General features: G+C 38.2%; 1 protein-coding gene across 27 annotated transcripts in view; it reads left to right on the top strand.

The window, feature by feature from the left end:
* Nucleotides 1-26,309, top strand: part of LMO7 (LIM domain 7) — a 239,179-nt gene that overhangs the window by 179,479 nt on the left and 33,391 nt on the right. For 19 of the 27 annotated variants that reach the window (XM_063650951.1, XM_063650955.1, XM_063650961.1 and 16 more), the window contains 7 exons: nt 480-678; nt 4,461-4,713; nt 9,337-9,366; nt 17,437-17,554; nt 19,663-19,805; nt 21,447-21,879; nt 23,771-24,073. In XM_063650951.1, the coding sequence (XP_063507021.1) occupies nt 480-678; nt 4,461-4,713; nt 9,337-9,366; nt 17,437-17,554; nt 19,663-19,805; nt 21,447-21,879; nt 23,771-24,073 (1,479 nt within the window). Of the gene's footprint in view, nt 1-479; nt 679-4,460; nt 4,714-4,768; nt 5,319-5,646; nt 5,929-6,225; nt 6,430-7,635; nt 8,356-9,336; nt 9,367-17,436; nt 17,555-19,662; nt 19,806-21,446; nt 21,880-23,770; nt 24,074-26,309 lie in introns of those variants that run through there. The other 8 variants (XM_063650964.1, XM_054446962.2, XM_063650952.1 and 5 more) reach the window with 4 other exon arrangements.

Consider the following 26,309-nt stretch of genomic DNA (forward strand, 5'->3'; position numbering starts at 1 on the left):
AGGTTAAGCCATCACAAATATTTCCTGGAGATAGAGTGAATATAATCTTGCTGATTTATCTCCTTTTGGATGACTAAGTTAAGGTTAGTTTTTCTCTTTGACTCTTTTCACATTTATTGCTAGAGAACTGCAGTAACTGAGTTTAGCATTTCAGTGTTACTCTATGAACTTTCATTAAACTAGTAATTTTCCTTATTTTTAAATAGAACATATATACTAGTTTATTAAATAATATTGAATATCTCCTTGTTATTACTTTGAATATTGAATACCTCCTTATTGTATCAGTTGTGGGGAAACAATTACAAATTTATTTTCTGTTTTTCATCAGCTTTTTTCTGTGTCTGACAGAGAAACCTCATGCCTTACATGTCAAATAAAACCCAACTTAAACTAGGCAAACAAGCAAGTAATACCGATTGATTATATTTTTTGGAAGTTTATTTAACTTACCATTCTTTAAAAAATGTTTTCTTTAGGCACTTGAAGACTCCAGCTTCCTGAAAAGAAGTGGCAGGGACAGTGGCTACGGTGACATCTGGTGTCCTGAACGTGGAGAATTTCTTGCTCCTCCAAGGCACCATAAGAGAGAAGATTCCTTTGAAAGCTTGGACTCTTTGGGCTCGAGGTCATTGACAAGCTGCTCCTCTGATATCACGCTGAGAGTGGGGCGTGAAGGTGTGTTGTGTTTTGGCTGATAGTTCATTTGTTTGCATATCAAGGGAGAACTGGGAACAGGAGAGAATAGAAAAATGGAGTGAAAACTAGGCAAAATTTTCACTTAGAAGTGGATTTTCATAGAGACTCAAGTATAATTGGGGGTTTTGTTATTTTTTTCTCCTTCATGATGGTGATAGTTTCATTTTTGAAAAATTTCATTTCTGGAAAGGACTGGGAGGTGACAGTTAATTGTGGCCTGTTTTATCAGTGATAATCTATCCTGGCTCTTCTCTCTCCAGATTCAGGCTTAATTTGTGTTTAAGAGTTCTATAAACTGATATATCTAAACATAGAAAGGAATATAAGACTCTGCAAAACAAACAAAAAAAATCTCTTCTAGTTTCTGAGTAACTTTCATCCTTGGCTTTTTTCTTAAGATTAAAAAAATTCTCTTAAGCAAAGAAAGAAAAATATATATATATATTTTTTCTTCTTTTATTATTATTTATTATTATTAAACTTTAGGTTTTATGGTACATGTGCGCAATGTGCAGGTAAGTTACATATGTATACATGTGCCATGCTGGTGCGCTGCACCCACCAACTCGTCATCTAGCATTAGGTATATCTCCCAGTGCTATCCCTCCCCCCTCCCCCCACCCCACAACAGTCCCCAGAGTGTGATGTTCCCCTTCCTGTGTCCATGTGTTCTCATTGTTCAATTCCCACCTATGAGTGAGAATATGCGGTGTTTGGTTTTTTGTTCTTGCGATAGTTTACTGAGAATGATGATTTCCAATTTCATCCATGTCCCTACAAAGGACATGAACTCATCATTTTTTATGGCTGCACAATTATTTCTATAGATGAGAAGAAATGATTGCTATCTATCATGATAGAATATTATGTTAAACTTTGTAGACTGAGTAATATACCACCACTTAACATGCTGGTAGAAATCCTCTTTTGGTCCTTTCAGGGTCAGAGCTAACCCAGGACAGAGCAAGTGTGAAAGGAACATGTTAGAGACATTCTGTTGTGGGAAGGAACCTTCTTTCAAAATCCCAAGCTTATGGTCAGTTCAGTTATTTCAATGCACATCTTATTCCTGTGGCTACTGGGTATAGCATCAGCAATTTCTGACTGTACATCTCCAGCTATTCAGATTTGACTAGATTGAAATCACAAGTAAAGTTTTTTTTTGAAATATTTCTGTGCTTCTATCGACATCAATGTGAAAACATTGAGTTCTGGCTGTGAATTTGTGCTTGATTGTTAGGGATTTTACATTGCTTGTGTATTTGGAATATTACTTTTCTATTTCTAGATATTTTTCCTAGCATATCTGTGACAAAAATGTCAAAAATCAGCAAACTTAAAATAATTGTACAGTGAACACACATGTATTCGCTGCCTAATTCCACCATGATGTTTTACTATGCATGCTTTATCTTATACCCATCTCTTTCTCTTCTCTCTCTCTTTGTCTTTGTCCCTCCCTCCCTCTTTCTTTCTCTATTATAATTTAATCATCTTATTTTTTGAGGCATTTCGGAATATATCACACTTGTCCTAAATACTTCAGTATGCACATCATTAACTAGAATTCTTTGTTTTACTTCTGATGTGAAACTTATATAAATAAAACATGCTATGAATTTGTTTTCCAAAAAACCAACCAACAATTTATTAAGCATGGTAACAAAAAACATGAATGCTTTATCTTTTAGAGTAGTAGTTTTTAAAAACAAAAAATGTGAAACGCTATTTAAGCATTAACCTTTATAATTACTGCCACATGTATTGGCTGTTTGCTGTCAAGGTGTGACATTTTCATAGCCCAGATGACGATTCCAATACGTTTAAGGAAATGAATCTGAGTATGTGATTCATCTGAGTGGTTAAAGCTGTAAAAGCAGAGGGTGAAATTCTGAACCCGCTGTATTTCTTTGCCCTGACTGAAGAACCTACTCCATGTAATGATGGAATTTATATCTAGCCAAGGAATAAAAGGGGAAGAGATAGAGGGCATATGGGAATATGCAGGCTTCAGTCAGTTCAGATGCAGTGGCCCACCCATCGGTGTGGAATCTAAGTCGTCTTCTCAAATCCTTGTTGGAATGGTCACCTGTCCGTGTAACCAAAAGCAGAGGGCCACTGTCACATCCCTTTCTGATCTTGGAAATGGGGCTGCAGACCTTGTTTAAAGAGTGCGTAAGTGAAGTCTTGGAAATTACAACTAAGCGGGGGAAAAAAGCCTGGGATGGAGGTACCAGGCCGATAAAGCTCTTTTGTGATCAGTGTGTTAAAATTCTACTGCCACTCTCTAGTTGTAGTCCTAAATTGATGAGCACTATAATGTAGGGTAATATTTTTAGGATAACAGAATTGCAATGTCACATTCTCTAGTTTTACATGAAAACTCATATCAAGAATGATACTTTGGGGGAAAAAATTCTCTGTAGGACACTATACTGGGCTAAAAAATACTTTATCTTAAAAATTAAAAAGTAAAATAGTCTCTTTATGACTTTAAAATTCCACATGTATAGATTTTGGCAAGAGTAATTGATATGCTTATTGGAAATGAGAGATAAATGTCTGATTTTTTAGAAGGTGGTAAAAAGAAAGCACCAGTTTATTGACTACTACTCCTCATGGTCATAGCTGCGTTTACTTTCCCTCTTTTCCAAGACTCTACTCTCCTTTTACCCTGTCCCTGTCTCATAGCTGTATGTTAAGCGACTTCCTGTAGACTGTTCGCAGTGTTATTTACTGTAGCTTCCTGCCAGGCAGGAGGGAGGGGAAGAGACTGCATTTAACTCAGGTTAACCCTGCAGGTGCTCTACCTGCTGAGAGCTTGTAGCTGTCAGGCACTGTGCACAGCCAGGCCTGGAGAGAACCCTGGTGCGAAGCAAGTAACATTTCCAAACCTTTACAAATGCACAGGAGGCAGGAAGAGAAGCGTGGGAAAGAGAGACAACTTGGCTTGGATTTGTAGTGTTGTTCTCCCCACTTTTCTTCCTTTGTCTTTAAAAGAGTAGATTTATTCTTCTTCTTTTAAGAAAGCAGATTACTATTTGTATCTATCTGACCTTGAGGAGTATCAAAGGGTGTTCTTTTGAATTTGTGTTTAAATGATTTTGAATCATAATACAACGTTCCCAGTATAATTTCCATGGCTACTCTGAAGAAACTGTGAGTTCTGTGCTCTCATTTGGGCATAAGACTTGAGATTCCTTTGGAACTTTAGAAGTCATCCAGTCCAACCTCATATCTAATGTGTGATTCTGGTTTGTAGAATCTATCCAGACCCTTTACAAGCTTTTTTTTTTTTTTTTCTTTTTCTACATCCTCCCTGATCTCTCCCCTCACATGTATTATAGATAGCTGCATGCCTTATTTTAAATTCCTGAGTTCTCCTACAATTATTTTTGCATGTTGTTTTAAGTATCTGTGACTCCATTGCTAGATTTTATTTCTATGTATTACATCAACAAATCTTATGGAAAATCATGGAGGAAGAGATTGGGAAGAAAAGGGCTCACTAGTAAAATAGGACTTTTTCTTCTTAGAGCCTACAACAGCAAAAGAATGTACTGCATGTGCCTCCAGTATGCAAAGCGAGTTCCTCCTAATGGATCTTATCACAACTTCGTGACAAATTTCTAAAAATATTCCCTGCAGTTAGCAGTGGCAGCACTGGGTTTCTAAGGGAAAGACAAAGCAGGCGCGCTGTGTGGGTTTCAGTTAGGCGAATAATCTGGAGAGTAAAGCAAATTCTTGTGCCTCCTTTATAGGTTTTGAAAGTGACACAGATTCGGAATTTACATTCAAGATGCAGGATTATAATAAAGATGATATGTCGTATCGAAGGATTTCGGCTGTTGAGCCAAAGACTGCATTACCCTTCAATCGTTTTTTACCCAACAAAAGTAGACAACCATCCTATGTACCAGCACCTTTGAGGAAGAAAAAGCCAGACAAACACGAGGATAACAGAAGAAGTTGGGCAAGCCCGGTTTATACAGAAGCAGATGGAACATTTTCAAGGTACTGAGATGAGTGTGATTATTGAGTTTCGTATGCTTTTCGAATATGGTGGGATGTTAAATGTGGTAAAAAGAATGGCTTTTAAATGTTTTTCATAGATCATATATTAAGCTTGACTAGTGAGAATATTTTTCATCCCTCTATTTTTAGTTATACATATCTTGAAGCCATTTCTTCTGTTTTAGAATGTCAGCATATGATTTGCTAGGTCTTTTTTTAGATGCATGACTTCAGTTTATTGGTATTTTTCAGCTTACCAGATAATTTATATTGTTTATGATGAGCCCTGCCGTGTAATGTTTTTCCTTTTTTGATCTTAGTGGACATGAAAAGAATCCTTTAATTTCTCAGCAAATTAGCAGAACAGAGTGTGGTTTTGCAAATCCAGCTTCCTCTCACAGGGAGGCGTATGGTTTTCAAAGTGGTTCGGACTCTGAGGATGAACGAAGGTTTCCTGACATAGTTTTGGATGACTTAGCCAACCGTAGATTCCAAGTGAAAAAGAGGTCCCAGAATTTCATCTCGAAAATCACCTCTCCTAATTCTTGTCCGCAAATATTTTCTCCTGCTGATATGTTTGCCACGGGGCTATATGGACTGATAAGGTCAGAAATACTTGTCCTGGATCTGGCTGTCTATTATGCTGCTGATTTTAATTCAGAAAGTAACACCCCAAGTTGTTTGTTATGTGCCTCTTCCTTTTAACACAGCTTCTAATAAAGTATCTTTGGCCCATGTGTATTTAGCTATCCTTGAATTAAAATAGGATGCTGTTATAATAACTTTGTCCTAGGAGCTGTGGTGGTGATGAGAATGGAAACTAATTTGCTTTGTCCACAGTGGTGTAAACTTTGTGAACCAGAAAGCATGCCGTTTGTGTTCTGTGTCACAAATGCTCATACAGTGTCTTAACTGGTTGGATGTTTTGAACAGTAATCAGAGGAGGATTTGGGGCACCAATGTGGAGAACTGGCCAACTGTGCAAGGAACTTCAAAGTCCTCTTGTTATTTGGAAGAGGAAAAAGCAAAGACAAGAAGCATACCCAACATTGTAAAGGATGATCTTTATGTGCGCAAGCTCAGTCCAGTCATGCCAAACCCAGGGAATGCTTTTGATCAGTTTCTTCCCAAATGTTGGACCCCAGAAGATGTGAACTGGAAAAGAATAAAAAGGGAATCTTATAAGCCATGGTATAAAGAATTTCAGGGATTCAGGTTTGTCGTTGTGCATGTTTCTGTCACACCAGTGTTCATTCAGTACCCCCGCTGGGGTTCTATGTGCATGTTTTTTATAATAATAGGAGAGACAGAGAAAGTCTAATTAGTTCTCTAGTATCTGCAGAACCTATATAATGGAAATGAATTTCTGTTTAAATTTAAACTTGAGGATCTAGATCTTAAAAAGCCCTGTTCTATACATAGTCATAGCACGGCATTATTTTTAGTAGTTCTGTTTTTCTCCAATTCTTTGTCTCATTCCCTCCTCCCTTCTTTTCTTCATGTCACTCACAGTAGAAGGAATTCAGACTCTGAGGATGAGGACTCAGGTTCTGACAGAAGCGCCACCGTTTTTAGTAGAGCACAAAAAGCAGAGCATAGGCTAGACGGCAACTGCCAAAGACCTTCACTCTTGCTGGAATTAGCTACCAAACGGGCTGTAAAATCACCGGACTCCCATGCAGCCAGGAGAAGCAGTAGTGCTTCGGATGAGCCCAGGTGCCCCTGTCTGCATGAGCCTGCCTGCTGTGGGTCTGGCCTCAGACACCCCTCTGCCTGCTTCTGCTGCTCCATTAACCTGGGACCTGATTGCACTGAATCAGGAAACCTGACTCACTTAGTGGACTTAGTACAAAAGCGTAATGTATAACACGCTGCTTTCTGTGCAACTACATCAGATTGGAAGTCTGTAGGATTCAACATTCTTCTTTAGCACAATAATGTGTGAGACAGGATATATTTACATGTGGCAGTTCTTTTGAAAAGCCGGTTCAAAAAGGCTTGTTAGAAAGTTTACCTATTTTCACAGTTTTGCTGTGTGTGGAGATGTGGAAAAAGGAAATAACTTTCAGGTTGGAGACTGGGAAGGGCAAGTCTAGGGAAAATGCAAAGGGAAGATTCCTTGAGCTCTTTTATAAAACTTCAGAGCAATTTATTTTCCCTTTTTCCTGCTGATTACATATACCTATTGCATAAAGTGCACGATGCACAACTTGTGAAACTTTCAAAGATTATTCCTTCTTCTTCAGGGGGCACTTAGGCCACTGTGGCAAGTGGAATGAGAAAGGGATACCAGGGGCCAGGCAGGGTGGCTCACGCCTGTAATCCCAGCACTTTAGGAGGCCAGGGCAGGTGGAGCACTTGAGGTCAGGAGTTCGAGACCAGCTTGGCTAAAATGGTGAAACCTTATCTCTACTAAATATACAAAAATTAGCCAGGCATGATAGGGGGGCCCTGTAATCCCAGCTACTCGGAAGGCTGAGGGAGATGAATTGCTTGAACCCAGGAGGCGGAGGTTGCAGTGAGCCAAAATGGTACCACTGCACTCAGCCTGGGCGACAGAGTGAGACTCTGTCTCAAAAAAAAAAAAAAAAAAAAGAGTACCAGGGAGTGGCTTTTGTGTGTGCCTGGGAGGGGTACCTAGTCCACGCTCCAGCCCCATCCGTGGCCTCCATGGGGCCCAACTTTCCTGAGAAGTATGCTCTGCTCTTATTTCTTTAGAGATTATCCAGGAAAGTCATGGGTGTTGGATTAAATGCTAGTCTGTTTTCCTAGCAAGAGTCCCCCCAATGGTCTTCTAAAATGATTTACCCTCAGTAACTGGCTAGTTGGTCTGCTAATCACCTTTGGCTAGTCGATCTGCTAACTACCTTTTCTCCCCAAGCTTAATAAGATTCTCTTTCCTTTTTCCTCTCTGTGCATCAGTCAGTTTTTACTGCTTCAGGCCCTCCAAACATACTCTGATGACATCTTGTCTTCCGAAACACATACCAAAATTGATCCCACTTCTGGCCCAAGGCTCATAACCCGCAGGAAGAATCTCTCTTATGCACCAGGCTATAGAAGAGATGACCTTGAGATGGCAGCCCTGGATCCTGACTTAGAGAATGATGATTTCTTTGTCAGAAAGACTGGGGCTTTCCATGCAAATCCATATGTTCTCCGAGCTTTCGAAGACTTTAGAAAGTTCTCTGAGCAAGATGATTCTGTAGAACGAGATATAATTTTACAGTGTAGAGAAGGTGAACTTGTACTTCCGGATTTGGAAAAAGATGATATGATTGTTCGCCGAATTCCAGCACAGAAGAAAGAAGTCCCGCTGTCCGGGGCCCCAGATAGATACCACCCAGTCCCTTTTCCCGAACCCTGGACTCTTCCTCCAGAAATTCAAGCAAAATTTCTCTGTGTACTTGAAAGGACATGCCCATCCAAAGAAAAAAGTAATAGCTGTAGAATATTAGTTCCTTCATATCGGCAGAAGAAAGATGACATGCTGACACGTAAGATTCAGTCTTGGAGACTGGGAACTACCGTGCCTCCCATCAGTTTCACCCCTGGCCCCTGCAGTGAGGCTGACTTGCAGAGATGGGAGGCCATCCGGGAGGCCAGCAGACTTAGGCACAAGAAAAGGCTGATGGTTGAGAGGTCAGAGTGTGTTTCTGCAAGGATTTTGCTTGTAATGGATGGTCTTGTGTAACTTTTCTCATGCGAGAAAGCAGCTCATCGTGTTGCTCAACTCTGCATGTCGCGTGCCATTTTGAAGCATCCCGTAAAATTTAATTTGCTTTGAAAAACCCTCAGTCATTTTGTAGAAAAAGTGCAATTCCATATTTGCATATCTCTAAATAACTTATTTAGGCCTGTTTAAGACTGTATATACATAAACCTTGCCTTTGACTTAAGCAGTACTGTGGTACTATCCACCAATACGAAGTTTCATAAAAATGTTTTCCAACTTATATTTCTGGACTTCTCATGTTCAGGCATTTTTGTAACCGTCTGGTTATAGTTTGGTTTTATGTGTTGCTCACATTTTAGAGTGTCTGATTTTTTTGGGGTAGTGAAATTTTCCCTTAAAATATGGCATTGCAAATTTCATTTAACTTAATTTTTGTTTTTGGCCTAGGTTTCTTGGACTATCATTTGTAACTTATTTTTATTTATAAAGTTCAGAGTAAATGTTGATGTTAAAATGCATGAATGGTATTTGTTGTCTGCTGAATTTTATGTGTATGTAATCATGGCCATTTTGATAGTTTGTATTATGCAACTTGCCTTTTTGATGAATGTTCAGTTTGTGGAACTTAGAGATGGACAAATCTGATTAGGTTGAATAAAATTAAAGGATCCAAATCTAACTTAACAGTTCCTGACAATGGGAAGCCTTTTCTTATGGATTTGTTAGCTCAGAGTAAATTGAGGAAATTCTTCATTTTGCTTAATCTGAATTTCCTGAGATAGGAAATGGATGAGAACTTGAGATATGATCAGAAATGTGATGGAAGAAGTGACCTTTTGAGATGTGTCCGTCTCCAATTAGATTCTTAAGTGAAAGACATTGAACGTTTAGAAACTAATATGACTGGGAAAAATGACTTTTTAATTTTTGGTTTTCTGGTTTCTTAGACTCTTTCAAAAGATTTATGGTGAGAATGGGTAAGTTATGTGGTTCACAGTAAAAAATCTGTGCGTGTTGTTTGTTCTTTGTATAACTTACTGTATTTCTGGCATGGCATGTCACTAAATGGGGGTGTTGTGTGCTGTGCATGAGATTTTTTAAGTGGGAAATGTTTATTTTGCAACCTAATGGTAATATTTCTGTGTCTTGGTGCCCAGTGCATGATAAAATTATTTGTTTTATTAAAAATTTAAACTTTAGCTCCATCCCTTCTTTTTTCCTTTTTAAAAATTTAATGAGTTGCTTAAAAGTAACAAAAGCACTTGCCTAAGCTTAGGTATATGTATTTTGGTATTTGGTTGCTACATAGACTAAAATTCTGATTTATGGATGCTAAACCCCAAATTACTACATTTTAGAAAATCTGTGATGGAAAACGAATATTAGCATTTACTTCAAGTTTAGAATACACCCAGTTGACATTATCCTATAATCGGCCAACTGGGAGCTTCGTTAGTAGGGATGCATTAAACTTCCCTAGGTGGTATTTGGAAGTATTATATTTTCAAGATTCCTGATTAGGAAAAAAAAGTTATAACATGGCTATGTTTATAGTGCAAAATAGTCCTTCAAAAACTGAAAAAATCTTTTTAATTTCTAATATCACTGTTGCAAAAACTACATTTTTTTTTTTTTTTTTTTTTTGAGATGGAGTCTCGCTTGCCCAGGCTGGAGTGAAGTGGCGCAATCTTGGCTCACAGCAACTTCCACCTCCCAGGTTCAAGCAATTCTCCTATCTCAGCCTCCCGAGTAGCTGGGACTACAGTTGCATGCCACCACACTCTGCTCGTTTTTGTATTTTTAGTAGAGACGGGGTTTCATCAGATTGGTCAGGCTGGTCTCAAACTCCTGACCTCAGATGAACCATCCACCTTGGCCTCCCAAAGTGCTGGGATTACAGGCAAAAACTACATTTATAGTAAATCATTTATTCATTCTTAGTACAAAATCACAAGGAGGCTATATCTTTATATTTTTCACCAAACTTTCTGTAACTTTTTGAATCTAACGGCTAATAGTGTTTGAGCAAGAGGAAGAGAGTTAAAGGATGACTGATGTTTTAATCTGCTCAAGCCTCAGTAGCTAAGTATCTTCCCTTACCAGGATTTACTTCATCTATAAGAATCTCTAGTTTTGATAGCTTTTTATAATTTTGATAATTCAGAAATGTTGGAAGCTACTAAACGTAAAGCAGTATAACCATTCTAGATGCCAAAGGTGTAACTGAGCCACAGGCAACAAATTGCAAGTACTCGTTAGCCACTGATTTTAAAAACCAGGGTCCCTGCATGCTTTCCGTGTGCCATGCAAAGGCACATTATCCCCTTTCCAGCTCATCTGCATGACGCTTAAGCATTTGCTACTCTCAAGTCATAGGAAAGCCGTTTTAACTTGATTAAAAATCTCTTTGCAGCTTTAAGCATGTTGAATTGTAACTTTCAGAAAAATTTTCATTTGTAAATTAAATATAACTTTATAATGTAAGCAGCTCTCAGAAATAGTTGCTTTTCTTAAAGGGAATACAAGTACCCAGAGTACAAGTATGTGGTGGGAATGTCAACATGTACAACCATTTCAGTGGCTGGATGTGTTCCCTGTAGTGAGGGATAAATTATATGACTGAGTTAGAGAAGAAGACAGAAACCTAAAACCAAAGCTTGAAAAGCTAAAGATTTTTCTGGATTAGAGCTAACAGCAGCAAATGTTTTCTATCCCAAGATAGTTGTTTCTGATAGTACAATATTTGTTTTAAAGGCTGTTCTGCATGCAGTTCAATGCCAAGGTAACTACACAAATAAAGCAAGATTGTCTGTAAATTAAGACTGAATAATGCATGATGTGTCAAACAGTGGAAAGTGTTATAATATGAATGTGTCCTCAGAAAACTCAAGTGTGTTTTGGACCATTTGAAGTCAAATAAGTCAAATCTATAACAAAGGATTTTTCTCTAGTCTGTCAGTTACCAGTACTTTTTCTTTTTCTTTTCTTTCTTTCCTTCTTTCTTTCTTTCTTTCTTTCTTTCTTTCTTTCTTTCTTTCTCTCTCTTTCTTTCTTTCCTTCTTTCCTTCTTCTTTCCTTCTTTCCTTCTTCTTTCCTTCTTTCCTCTCTCTCTTTTTTTTTTTTTTTTTTTTTTAAAGAGATGGAGTCTTGCTATGTTGCCCAGGCTGGTCTCGAGCTCCTGGGCTCAAGCATTCCTCCTGCCTTGGCCTCCCAAAGTGTTAGGATTACAGATGTGAGCCGTCATGCCCTGCCTACCGGTGCTTTTCTTAAGTAGATCTGCTGCAGTGAAAAGAAAATAGAAATTTAAATTGGATTAAGTGTAGGCTTTTAATCTAGAACTTGTTTCATGTTTATGCTTGGTGATATTTCTCTGAACATAATGTACGTTGTCAAGCTTGGCATACTTACCTGGAAAAGTGATATTGCTCAACATGCTGTCATTGAAAAATAACTTCCTGTAACATGAATGCTTTCTTTTTTGTAAGGACTGGGTTAAAGAGAAATGTGCAATATCTTTTGAAGTCTGAGACTGTTAATTTCTGGCTTGCTTTTTGTTTGGCATTTAACACCTGTCAGTTTGTTTATTTTTAAGACGTTTTGTATGTGGTAGTCATTTCTTCTATGCGCTTTCGTCTTGCATGGATTTGTGTCTGTATGGTTTCATGAAACTTGAAAATTTGGTCATGTGTTTTGGCAGAAGCAATTTATGACAAAATTTTTTGTAAGAATATATAGAAATAATCTTGTATGTGATTAAGCTGTTGAATATGTTGCCAGTATTAATAGGAAATGAACACTGATTTCACATGAAGTTGTAATAACAGACAATTAAGTCACCCACATTTCACTTATGGGTTTGGCCAAAAGATTCTGTAGAATTATAAAGGCTTATGACAGCAAAAAAGAAAGAGAAAAAAAGCCAATTTCGGTTATTTCTAGGGCTTTCCCTCCACCCCCAGGAGACATTTGGCAATGTCTGGAGGCATTTTTTATTGTCTCATTGGGTGGGTGGGGGTGTGTGCGCTACTGGCAACTAGTGCCTTCATAGCCATAGATGCTGCTAAATGTCCTACAGTACACAGGAGTGCCCTACAACAAATAGTTTTCTGGCCCCAAAATGTCAGCAGTGGTGCTACTGAGGAACCCTCATTGAGACTATAAATCTATAAATGAAAAGTTTACATCCCGTTGCCTTTTTATTCTAGTGTATGGTAATTCCAAAGCCTCTTGCCCAAGTTTTAGCATTGATTGCTCTTCAGAGAATTCCTATAGTACCTGATGGAAATATACTTAGAGGTACATAAATCAGTATGTTCCTATCTCCCTCCGAAAGTTGGGGAGCCTTAACCCTAGTATCATGGAATTTCTGTTTGCTGTATAAGGCTATCCATGATTTTATATTTGAGAAAATTTGCCACATGCTGGTCCTTTCTGATCCTTACTCCTTAGACAGTCAGTCGCCTATAAAGTTCCTGGAAGTGAGTTCTAAAAGGAAACGCCTTAAAACTAGCCAAAAAGTGACAGGAGCATAGTAGGCAATCTGCATAGTGGGAGAAGAGAGTAAGACTTTAGCAACCTTGTTTTATGATTGACACCTTCTTCCTTAAACTTCCTCCTTTTCCTTGTAAATGCTATTTTTAAAAAATTCTATTCAACAGAAAGGCAAGATACTAGATCTGTATTTTTTGGAAAAAATCCAGTTGCAGTTCTAAATTGGAGCCTTTCCAAATAAGGAAATACAAATGAAGCAGGACTTGTAAGAGACATACGATGTGATTTGCCAGCTAATCATCCTTCATTCAACACAACATACTAGAGCTGTGCAATCCTTCATAGTTTTCCCAAACAATTTTCCTGATGCTATCTCTGGTACTTATCTCAAATCTGTGAGGCCGACAGATAGAGATGTGGAGATAGAGAAACAAATATTGCAGCTTTCCCAAGGACATGTGGCTTGTGAGTGGTAGAACCGGACTAGGGCTTCACCTCTGAGATAATTCACGTAGACTGCTTGGCAAGGTTGCTGGCACACAGTAAGCCCTCAGAAGCTGAATATTATGCCATTAATGCTGATAAGGGAGGGAAGAATTCTTTGTGATCTGGCTGAGAATCCAGATCTTCCTCTACTACAAAAGTTCTGGATTTTATCACTGTGGTCTGGGGTGACCTCTCTGATTTGAAGCAGCTTGGAGAGTTAGCTTTTGGGAGATCCCAAACAATCCTGTTTGCTTTAATGAGAATTAGTATATGGCCCAGATGGTTTTAAAAATGCAACCCACACAGCCAAATCCAGTTCTCATAACAATCCCTTCCTCACTTAGCAGGTGAGAAAGGGGGACTCGAAAGTGATCTGATGTGTGTTAGGGTGGGGTGAAAACTGGCACCATGGCTGGGCCTGCAGCCCTCCCCTCCTGGCTCGTTGCAGTGCCGGGCTCCAGCTGCTATACAATGTGTGCAGGCTCGATGTGGGTAACTTTTTGTACCCTAGGGAGTGAATTGTGCTCATGTTCCTGCCTTACACAGGGACTTGTCTACTCCAGAGTGTATTTGGTTCACTTTGTTCACATTAAGGACCACCTGTGTGCCAGGCTCTGCTCCGTGTTGGGGGCACCCAGGAGGAGGAGGATGCAGCCTCTGCCTTGAGAAGCACATTTCATGGGAAGACACCTTAGCATTTCATGGTGTAGGAGGATTAGGGCCAAAGGAGAGCACCCCTGGGAGATGCTGGGCCTTCTAGCCTTCCTACCATCAAAAGATTATTAAAATATTAGCATCCTTTTTTTTTTTGTTCTAGAGTTTATGTAATCTCATGTGTTGAGTGTCTAGATACCCCTCATGCCTGGTTCTTGAAAAATTTTTCCTGCCTCTTCTTAGTGAGTCTGTCATAGTATTAGTTCAAATAGCCTCATTCTTCATAGTATGACTTATGTGAATTTATATTCTCAAATTCACACAAATGAGCTTTATAAGTAGTCATACCTGGTTAGATATATTACATTAATAGATCCATCTATATTCATATATGTCCTCATATATTCTCTTGATATAATTTATTCTGTAATAGTCCTTAATAAATCCTATAAAACTTTCTTCATAGAACTGTGGATAGCCATAATAATATTACAAAAAGAATTAGAAACATTTTAAATATAGCAAATTTTGCTTGATTAAATGTGAGAAAACCTACCTCATTCTTACCATAGGCATTGAATGAGTATATCCTGCCTGCCTTGTGCTGCTAATATGTTTTCCTCCTAAGCAACACATGACTTGTGAGGAAGAGAATCCAAACATGCACATGCACAAACAGACACACATGCACTGTAACAGACGTAAGGCTGAGGGTTCAGTACTATGAAAAAGGTGTAGCTGAAGCAGTAGAGGGATTGAGAGGAGGGACAGAGCAGCTTTGATATGGATGAGCTGGGAAGACTTCATCAAAATGCTGAATATTATCTAGATCATTAATTTAACACATTTATTGAGCACCTACTGCAGGCTGGTCTCCCCTTCAGGTACAGGTGATATACCAGCAAACAAATCAGAGAATTCCTGCTTTATAATCTTACAGGGCAAGGCAAGTGATAGGTAAATAAATGTACATGATGGCGAGAAATGCTATGAAGGAGAAAGGACTAGGGTGGGTCAGGGGAGAGGGGCATTTATTATTTCTGGTAAGGTGGTCAGAGAAGGAAACACAGAGGGCACAATTAAGCAGATGCCTGGAAGTGAGACAGAAGCTATGTGGGTATCTAGGTGAAGAGCATTCCAGGCAGATTGAAGAGTAGGGGGAAAAGCAGGAGGTGTGAGCAGGGCAGGGACGCCAGTTGGCTGGAGCAGAGGGAGTGGGGGCATGGTGCTGATGAGCACAGAGAAGGAGGTAGGAACCAGGGATAGTGGACCTCTTAGGTTTTGGAAGAACCTGTCTTTAATTTAACTCTAATGAAATGGGAAGAAAGTAGTGGGTGCTGAGTAGAGGTATACCATGATCTGAGTGCAGTCTGAAAGGAACTCTCTGGCTGCTGTTGGGTAGGAAGGGATGGAATCAGGGAGACTATTGTAATCTAGGTGGGTGTTGTGATGTGATTATTATAATAATTGTAATAATCTGGGTAGGAGATGATGTGATAATTGTTATAATCCAGGTAGCAGATATGATTACTGTAATAATTGTAATCATCCATGTAGGAGTCCCTTGGATCAGGGTGTAATGGTGCAGGTGGTAAGAAGTGGTTGTGTTCTAGATATATTTAGAAGGCAGAGGGACAGGATTTACTGATGGGACCAGTTACAGTATATGAGAGAAAGAGAAGAATCTGGGATGACTACAAGATGTGTGACCCAATGTTGTGAAGGATAGAGGTGACCTTTACTGATATAAAGAGTGTGACAGCTGAGCAGGTTGTGAAGAGGACAATCAGTTTTTTATCTGTGACAAACTTGAGATGCCTATTAGACTTCCAAGTGGAGAATGAACAGGAAGTTGGAAATACCTGTCCAGGGGTCCTGAGGTATGAATGGCATTTAAGAAGTTATGTGTACTGGTAAAGGGCTTTTGAATCAGAGGGAATAGTTTAGGAAAGATGTTTGTTGAAACTGGAAGTTGGGTATTAATTTAAGAAGCCATTTTGGAAGTCTAGGTGAGTTGACTGTACTCTGATCTAGGGTGTTGGCAATAGAGATGGAAAGAAAGAGGCACTGAATGAAAGTACTTGATAACTAATGGAAAGTGGGGAGAAGGGAGAAACAAAGGTGAAAAGTGGCTCTTAGGTTTCAGATGTGGATGATTTGAGGGCAGGTAGCAACATTAGTAAAACCACAAGAGGAAAAGCAGGTTTGGGGACAAGATTGAGTTTGGTCACATCAACAATAACCATGCACTTAGTTACAGTTTACAAAATCCCTTCTAGATATTATTTTAATCAGTCTTTTGGCAATTGAAGTGCCTAGGGGATATCGGTGCAGAAAGATTTATTCAAGAAGCAAGTGGAAATGAGTCAAAGGACGGACTGGTTCCTTAATTATAGCATTGGGAATAGTTTAGAAATTATAATTCCATGAGCTAGCTAAGCTAGGAATTCCTGAACTAGCTAAGAGCAAACACGCTTTAAAAGAAATAATGATGGCAACATCTTGGAAGGCAAAATTTAGATGCCCAGGCAGGAGGTGTACAGTTACTTAAAGTCAAGAGTGCAGTATAAAAGATCAGTAGGAAAGAGCTTCAAAGGCTCTTACTCTCATTCCTACTTCTCCTCAGTGTTTAGATCTGACCTCTCCCTTTCCTTGAGACCACTCTCAATCTCTCTTTCCCCTCTGGTATAGTTTACCCGGCTCTTTTATGTGCATGTAGAGAGCACACATGTGCCTGTGCCCAACGCCCCACTCTGTTCATTGGTTTCTGTTGTGGATTGAGCTCTTCCAAAGCTTAACCTCAGTCCATCCTTGTGTTACAAGTTGAATGCATGCAAACTGCCCTAATAAAAGAAGAGGGTTATAGAGGTAGTATAAAGGACTATTAGAAACTACCTGTGGTGCTTTGAGAACAAGTCTAGTGCAGTGGTAGGGTGGATCTTATAGGATCTTTTAGAATCAACAGCACATTTATTCATGGTATTGAACTTGAGAAAAATATCAGGTAAACATTAAATTATTAATCAGTGCCCAGAAAAGGCAGCCAAACCTCAACAGATTATCTTTGAAGGAGATAGAAAATAAAGAGAGATAATTCTAGTGACTATTTTTTTCCTAAAGTAATCCTTTCATGCATTGACCTCTTTAAATATGAACCTTGGGTTTTTTTTTTTTTTTTTTTGTGAGACTTGTATAGGGCTAATCTAGCCATTTTGTGAAAAAATTCACACTCGAGTGCTCTTGTTTCTGAGTTTTGGAAAAACAACATTTATCTCTGTAGTGCTACTTCTGTGACACTATCACTGAAGCATCTAGGTAGAAATTTAGGTGGAATTTCCAAATATAAGTCCAACCTCAGTTTAACCCCCAAGTCTGGTCACATGAACTTCCGTAGTAACCGACTCTTTTTGTTGTAGGAGTAAGTCCATGAGCGATGTCAGCGCAGAAGATATTCAAAACTTGCGTCAGCTGCGTTACGAGGAGATGCAGAAAATAAAATCACAATTAAAAGAACAAGATCAGAAATGGCAGGATGTGAGTTATTTTGGGGATTGGAGGGGAGAGAGTGTATTTGTTTAACTTTTCTTTGCTTCTCTTAAAGTCAATATACTCAAGACCATTTTCCTTGCTATTACAGAATTCAGTTCTATATAAAATCTGACCAACTTTCTTTACAAAGATTTTTAAACCTTTTTTTTCTATTATTGTTGCATATTTTAAAGGCCATTGTGAAAAATATACCTGGATGTTTATTTTCTAATATTCTCTGAGTTCTCAAAAGTGTGAGTTGCTTCCTTGCAGTATGATGAACTTACTTACTTGTTTTGGTGGTTGAATTTGGGATATGCACATTAACTATACTCTGATGGGAAAGACCTGGCCAAAGTTTAGGGAGAGAAGAGGAACAGGGTTCTGGCAGAAACCTTGGCATCAGTAAGGAAAGATGAAAAGGGTTAGTAATTAAGAGTTAATTAAGGCGATTGGGGGAGAAATAAGTAATATAACTCAGAGCAATATTTTGGCTGAAGAAGTCAATATTATGAACCAAAATGAAATGTTTTTGCAGAGTTGACATGTATCCAGGTGTTTATATAGATATAGATTTACTCTTTAGTTTTGATCCTGAAGAAAAACGCTTGACCATTTTTTTAATAGAGTAATTGTGATAAACTGAAGAAATGTGAAGAAATACAGTAGACAAACTATCAGAGCAAACCCAGAGGAATTTGAGTACAACTTTATGGTGAGAGTTGAGCAAAGCATGAACAAAGGAGTCAGAGTAAATCTTAATTTTCAAAGGAATTAATAGTCTCTGAAATGAAGAAACCCCTGCCCTGGCTACCTTTCTAAATTCCAGTGCCTCTTTTAATTGGGAACTCAATTTAATTGTCAAGAAACAGTAATTCAATATCACTTTGCCAAAATACACGGTTAATTTTCTGGTGTGAAAGTAAGTATTAAGGGCTTATCTATTAGGTTAAATCAGATAAAAATTCATGCCAGTTATGCTATAGGACTAAATGCGCATTGCTTTTGTTCTTTCTGGAAGGAGTTCATATTGGTCTCAGGCTGTTTTAAAGCAGGAGTGGCTCTGTGGGCTTGCAAGGGTTATAAATCAAACGTACTTTGCATGCCCTGGGGGTGAAATTCGGTTTTGTCTGATACTTTGAATGTGCTTCTGTTTTGACTGGAATGCCACTAACAGTTCTTAGCAGTTCTCTATTTTGGAGACATGGAAAACTTTATACCTTGTAAAATGTCTTAACCCCCTGGGTGTCAGAACCAGCCTAGGTTTCTGGGGGAAATTGAAAAGCTGAATTAGGTTGATTGTCCCTGGGGTCACCCAGCAAGGTTAGGCTTAACGTTCCTGGGGATATGGGGGACAGGTGTTGGTTTGTTCCTGCCACGTGTTCCTTATTGCGCTGACCTAGGTGGACTTAACCCTTCTGAAATTGCATACTCAAGTCTCGCCTTCCCAGTTAAAGCCTTTCCAAAGCCTCCCCTTCCGGAGGTGGAACCGGACCCATGGTCTTCTTAGGACCCCACTCTCTCATGCAATCCTGTCACACTTGTTACTGAACTTTTATTTATATGCCTGTCTCTCCCCTGTAGACTGAGAGATTCTTGAGGGAAACAGCGCCCTATGCATGTATGTATTAATAGTTCCTACACTTGGGCCTGCCTCAAAGTAGGGATTGAACTCTGTGAAATGAAAGAGACTATGCATCTGCGCTTAACCATCACAATCGCGTTTCTGTTTCGGCCTTACTGGTGAAACATGTTTCGCAGAACAGCCAGGTTTTTGGAGTGAGATGAAAACGAACTGGAAACAGTTCCTGATCTATCTAACTGTCACCTAATTACAAGCATTTAGCATTCTTTATGAAGTGTGCAACGAGGCAGATACTTTCTGGGAAAACAAAAATGGGGTCTATCTTATTAGGTCAGGTTTTTCAGACAGACACATGAGATAAAGGCTTGGTACAGAAACGCTGGCTATAAAAAGCAAAATTAGGGCACCTTGGCATCCAGTTGGAGTGAATAGTTTCAGTGATGTAATAAGATACTCTGGCACATTCTGGCTGCTAGAAAGGGTGTATAGAAATTCAGGTGTGCCCCTGCTGATGTGATTTTTCTGTCAGGACCTTGCAAAATGGAAAGATCGTCGAAAAAGTTACACTTCAGATCTGCAGAAGAAAAAGGAAGAGAGGGAAGAAATTGAAAAGCAGGCACTTGAGAAGTCTGAGAGAAGCTCTAAGACGTTTAAGGAAATGCTGCAGGACAGGTAATAATGCTGAATGCACCTTGGTTGTAACAGGGTTGGAGATGCCAGTGTTATAAATAGATACTTTATGTAAGTATAGTGTAACATAGGTGTCCACCAATATTCAACTTTAATCAAATATGCAAAGAAACGTTTAAGATTTTGGTCTGCAGTGAAAAAACAAAGCATTGTTGAAATAGTGACTTAGAGTAATAGTAACAAAATAAATGAGGACTTAAAATAGGTGTTCATTATTTCTTCTTACATTGTGCATTCACATGCAGAATTGGATGGTGCTGACTGTGTTTGGTGCAGGAAATACACTGCTTTTTACTCTTAAGTGAATTAAGGAATGAGATGGTCCAATAAAATCAGCTGGCTCTTTTAACTAAATTGTGTAAAATATAACAAAGTTCTTTTTCATGTTTAATGGTGCAATTCATTATATTTTAAAGAAAGTTTTTATGAACATAAATGTGTGTTTTACTTACTCTTTGCATTGCATCTTAACAGTATAAAGGTCAAATTTAAACTTTCCTGTAAAGCATTCATTACTGTGTGAAACATTAGGATATTTACAGATCAAGGAGAAGGAAAATACGCTTTTAGAATAATGTCCAAAAGGAAATATGCTGTCAGGTGAAATGAAACAAAGCCGCTTTCTGCCCTAAAAGCCAAAGATAAGCAGTTTCATTCACTTAAATGCAATTCAGTTAGCTTGGGAGGTAGGTATTCCTTTCTAAATGTGAGAGATGAGGGTGTTTTATGAACCTTTCTATAAATATGAATGGTAACTTTTAATCCCTAATAATTGTTCATGCAAGTTCTGTCAAGCTATATGAAATCATACACCAGTTTGATCTCCACAAATCCTGAGTCTTTTGTAATCTTTTATTTTTACTAAATTATTGTAAATTTTTTCAGGGAAAAAATCCTCACAAGGCTATCAATTAATCCATGACTTTGGAAGTTTCAAATTTGTTGTCAATCATGATATTTATAGTGTTTTAATTTTAAAAGTTATAAGCTTGTGGATAAAATTTTGTGAATAATCCTTTATTAAAATTTCCTTGTTTCATTAGAATCTCTTTACAATTAATAATATCCCGGTGAAGTATTTGAGAACCATTTTAATTAAATAAGTCAAGTTATTATTCTTTCTTAGTTGGGACATTAAAGATAATTATATACATCTTGCTGGGCATGGTGGCTCATGCCTGTAATCCCAGCACTTTGGGAGGCCAAGGTTGGCAGATCACAAGGTCAGGAGTTCAAGACCAGCTTGGCCAATATGTTGAAACCTCATCTCTACTAAAAATTAAAAGAAAAATTAGCTGGGCGTGGTGGCACATGCCTGTAATCCCAGCTACTCGGGAGGCTGAGACAGAAGAATTGCTTGAACCCGGGAGGTGGAGATTGCAGGTGAGCCAAGATCGTGCCACTGCACTCCAGCCTGGGTGACAGAGCGAGACTAGGTCTCAAAAAAAAAAAAAAAAAAAAGATAATTACATACATCTTTATGCTCTGTAAGTGTTGTATTGATTCTTGTGTGAAGTTAGCAGCATTTTATTCCCAGTCCATTTCATGCGTTGATTACTCTCTCACCACCTCTGTGTGTCAAATGCGTATCTTTGTGGTGATGGTGCATTTCTCTCTGCTAAGGGAATCCCAAAATCAAAAGTCTACAGTTCCGTCGAGAAGGAGAATGTATTCTTTTGATGATGTGCTGGAGGAAGGAAAGCGACCCCCTACAATGACTGTGTCAGAAGCAAGTTACCAGAGTGAGAGAGTAGAAGAGAAGGGAGCAACTTATCTTTCAGAAATTCCCAAAGAAGATTCTACCACTTTCGCAAAAAGAGAGGACCGTGTAACAACTGAGATTCAGCTTCCTTCTCAAAGTCCTGTGGAAGAACAATGCCCAGCCTCTTTGTCTTCTCTGCGTTCACGCAGCACACAAATGGAGTCAACTCGTGTTTCAGCTTCTCTCCCCAGAAGTTACCAGAAAACTGATACAGTCAGGTTAACATCTGTGGTCACACCAAGACCTTTTGGCTCTCAGACAAGGGGAATCTCATCACTCCCCAGATCTTACACGGTAAAAAAATGTTCTCAGTTCATTTAGTCTGTTCTGAAGAGCAAAATGTTGGCGAACTTGTGCAGAGGTTGGGGTTACATCAACTTGATGTGTAAACTGTACATAACATATATAAAGACATTTTATTTTATGCCAGTTTAGATGCAATGGAAACTTAATGCTTAAGATATATCAATGATACAGAATTTATTAAACTTTAAATTCTGTGAAAATAGGGCTGATACATTTTAAAGAATGAATAAGATATATTCTAAGGCAGAGTATTATTTTATAATGTCTTTTTTTAGATGTAACTTTTGTAAAGTTTTAGGTTGAAAAATATGAAGTTGTCAGTATGATTGTTCTTCTTGACCTACAAAACAGCAATTCATATGGTTTAGCCTAGAGATTTTCAGGTGCTTATGTACACATTTCTGCTTTTTTATATTTCTCACTTTATCAGTTTGAATATAATTATTAGAATATACCTTACATTTATATATATGTATTTCTATTAGTGTCAGGATTTTGAAGGAGTTAGAATATTGCAACATTTTTTCTGAGACTGAAGTGGTACCATATCTGACAATGAGTGTGTTAATCTGAATTATGTGAAAGGAAGCAACACAGTCCTAAGATTAATGTTCAAATTCTTTTTAGTTCTGCTAATGTACAATCCTAAACTCTAAAAGGGTATAAAAAATTGGATATTTGGGGTGAGAGAAGCCTACCTAAGCTAATTGGGAAACTCCTGACCATTATATAAAGGAAAATGTAGACATATTTGACATTATAAGAATTTCATGGCAGACCCCCTTAATATAGTCAAAAGACAATATATAGACTCAGAAAAATATTATCAAAATGCATTATAGGTAAAGGGTTAATATCTCTAAGACAGAAAATGTTTCTACAAATTGGTAAGCAAACACACTAGCAAAATGAATATAGAAAAGTAGTGGCCAATTCAAGGGAGAGGGGATTCAAATGGCTGGTAACAAAGCACAAAGAAGTATGTTCAGCTTCCCTGGAGCAAGAATGAGGCGTGTAACTTTTTACCCATCAGAGTGAAATAGACTTAAAACATCGAAAATATCTAGTGTTGGCAAGGATGCTGAGAAACAGATGTTCTCATACATTACTTCGGGAGTGTGTCGCTACAATTATTTTTAGAAACTATATATATATATATATAAACTTTTGCTCCAGCAAGCCTACTTTTGGAAATCTGTGCTATAAAAATAAAAGTTCCAATTATAAAGAGATATGGATATTTGTTGCAGTAGTTTTGGAAGTGACAGAACATTTCAAGCAACTTTAAATGCACATCAAATGAATCAATTGTTGAGGTCCATACTATGGAATATTCAGCAAGTAAAGGGACTGGTTTAGAGTTCTATCTGTTGACCTGGAGTGATCAACAGATAGAACACCAAGGCCTTTTGGCTCTCAGTCAAGGGGAATCTCATCACTCCCCAGATCTTACATGGTAAAACATGTTCTCAGTTCATTTAGTCTGTTCTGAAGAGCAAAATGTTGGTGAACTTGTTCAGAGGTTAGAGTTACACCATCTTGATGTGTAAACTGTACATAACACATGTATATATGGCAATTTTATTTTACGCCAGTTTAGATTCAGTGGAAATTTAATGCTTAAGATGTTTGCTTGGAGTAAACAAGCAAAGCAAATTTCGGAAGTTTGTATGTGATATCAATGCTTTTGCTAAAACAATTTTCCCTCACTACATGTTTATCTATTGGTGTGAAAGAACTCAGCCCAAGCTTTTAGCAATAGTTATGTTACTGTGGGAGGTATGTTATTTTAGTTTTAAAATATTAATTGAATAAACAACTTTTAAAAACAAATAAAGGTAACAGAATATCAAGTTTAAAATGATGTTTTCTTATTTAGATGGATGATGCTTGGAAGTATAATGGAGATGTTGAAGACATTAAGAGAACTCCAAACAATGTGGTCAGCACCCCTGCACCAAACCCAGATGCAAGCCAACTGGCTTCAAGCTCATCTAGCCAGAAAGAGGTAGCAACAGAAGATGTGACAAGGCTGCCCTCTCCTACATCCCCCTTCTCATCTCTTTCCCAAGACCAGGCTGCCACTTCTAAAGCCACATTGTCTTCCACATCTGGTCTTGATTTAATGTCTGAATCTGGAGAAGGGGAAATCTCCCCACAAAGGGAAGTCTCAAGATCCCAGGTGAGTTTGGAAAAGTTCTTTATCATCTGTGGCTCAGACGCTTACACATTTAAATCTGGAAACCATGTCTCAAATGTCAAACTTCCAGGTGTTAATCTGGGCTGACAATGTGCAAAATGATATTCTGGTTTACTTTGAATGGATCTTGGAGGAAGTAGGTCTTTTTCCGCTCTGAGTGCATAGATCCAGATAACACTTGTGATATGAGTGTATGGAGACTTTGTGCACCAGTCTCCTTGGGATTTGGCTGGTGTTTTCTGTGTATTCCATGTTTCAGTAGTGGTTGCCTTATACTGCTAGTGCCGTAGTCCCAGGTTTCAGGTACAGCAGTCACTTTAAAGGTTTTACATGCAGATCTAGTGTATATTTGGGTGACAGAAGCCCTTTCCCAGGGAACTTAACTGGCCGCAAGGAAAAACATGATAGGTGCTGGAGTCTAGGGATACGGCATTTCTTTTTCAATAATTTTAACCTTCTAGTGACTTTTAATACTATTTTGTACTTTAGAATGTCTATAATTTTTGATGGTCCCTTGTCTCTGAATGGGACTATTGAGGCTGGGTTATAATATGACAATTGTATTCCACAACATTTGGAGTCCAAACAGAATATACCATCGGATGAAGAATGACTGGGGGCATGTGTAGTTTTTCCTACTTAAATTTCTAATAGATGACTTCTAAGAGAATGATTAGGTAATAAATGTTCTTTGTAGCCTACCTGTAAAACATACTAAAAGTCTTTGGGGAACAGAAAGCGTCTCTCTCTTAGAAAAATTCTTTCTAAGCATTTTGATAGTTGTATGAACCCCTTAGCATGGAGGAGCTTTTGTGGTCCTTTGGCTTGGTTTAGTATTCCCTGTTGCCCTGCAAAACATTAAGTGTGTATTATATACATTAAGTGGGTGTATATATATGACTTGTCCTAAGTTATGTTAGTATTAGCGTGTGTGTGTGTGTATATATATATATATGTATATATATGACTTGTCCTAAGTTATATTAATAAAATAACTTTATGTGAAATAATTTGGCATTGCATATTTATTATTATTGAGTTTTTATTTGTATGGGAAAACTTAAAAAATTTAAACTTTCTTTTCTGGTTATAAGGTACTATGTGCTTGAGAAAATTTGGAAATGTAGGAGAGTATAAATAATTTAAATCACTGATAATTCCATCATTTAGAGATAATCACTATTAACATCTAGGTATATTTCTTTTGTTTTTTTTTCCCATGCATATTTACATATATCTAAAAACAATTTCTTCAGCTTGCTGAAATAGTGTAAATTATCATTACATTTTTAAGGAATTGGAAATATATAATTAACATGCTAAGTCTCAGTGGAGGAGAACAATAGCCTGTGTTATACTTGGGGAACATAAGGTACCAGTAGATGAATAATAAAAGCAGAAGCGAAGTGCCTTTTGTTTCACAGATTTGTATGTTTGCCTTTACCTTTTTCAAATAGCAAATTCAACAAAACAGCCTGAATCATGTGCTGCACGCTGGGTGTTCGTACCTCCCTCAGGGTGGCAGCTGACTAACTGCAACTGTGGATTAAGGAAAAGAGGCTAAGTGTGGTGCGTGGGTGTGTCTCAGGTTATTGCAACTCAGAGGAGCTTCAATTAATGTGGCACTGTTTCAGGTTTCCTCATTAATGGATTTATACTTCTTTGTTCCCAAACTTGAGATGGTATTCCACCAAGAAAAATTAGGCTTGATTTGACAAGTGAAGCCATTGGAATTCTTTAATGTGGATATAATTCATGCGGTGACTTACGTATCTCTGATGCTTGGTGTGTCCTTTTCTGTGCCACTAGGGCAGTAGCTTCTATAGCATCCCCTTGCCTTTGTCTCAGAAGGAGCTTACTGACTTGAGAGAAGGATGTGAATGTGTGTGACAGCTGCTGAGCAATATGTAAAGGGCCTGTGCAACACCCCCAAACTCCATTCAGACATTATAACTCTAGGTGTTCAGAGGACAGCAAAATCAAGAGTAGCATGTGGCTGATCATCTAAATGTTTCGGTAGCTTTGTGAAAGAATGTTCTTCAGGTCATTTTTCTCTTTCATACTTTGGACTTTTGCTGGCACTGTCGTTTCATCTCTTCCTCCAGACTCCCCCTTGATGTTATTCTTTTCTTTTTCTTTCTTTCTTTTTTTAAAATTAATTAATTAATTTTTTTAGATAGGGTCTTGCTCTGTTGCCCAGGCTGTAGTACAGTGGCAT

The sequence above is a fragment of the Pongo pygmaeus genome, chromosome 14, assembly GCF_028885625.2.
Source record: "Pongo pygmaeus isolate AG05252 chromosome 14, NHGRI_mPonPyg2-v2.0_pri, whole genome shotgun sequence".
Lineage (NCBI taxonomy): Eukaryota > Metazoa > Chordata > Mammalia > Primates > Hominidae > Pongo > Pongo pygmaeus.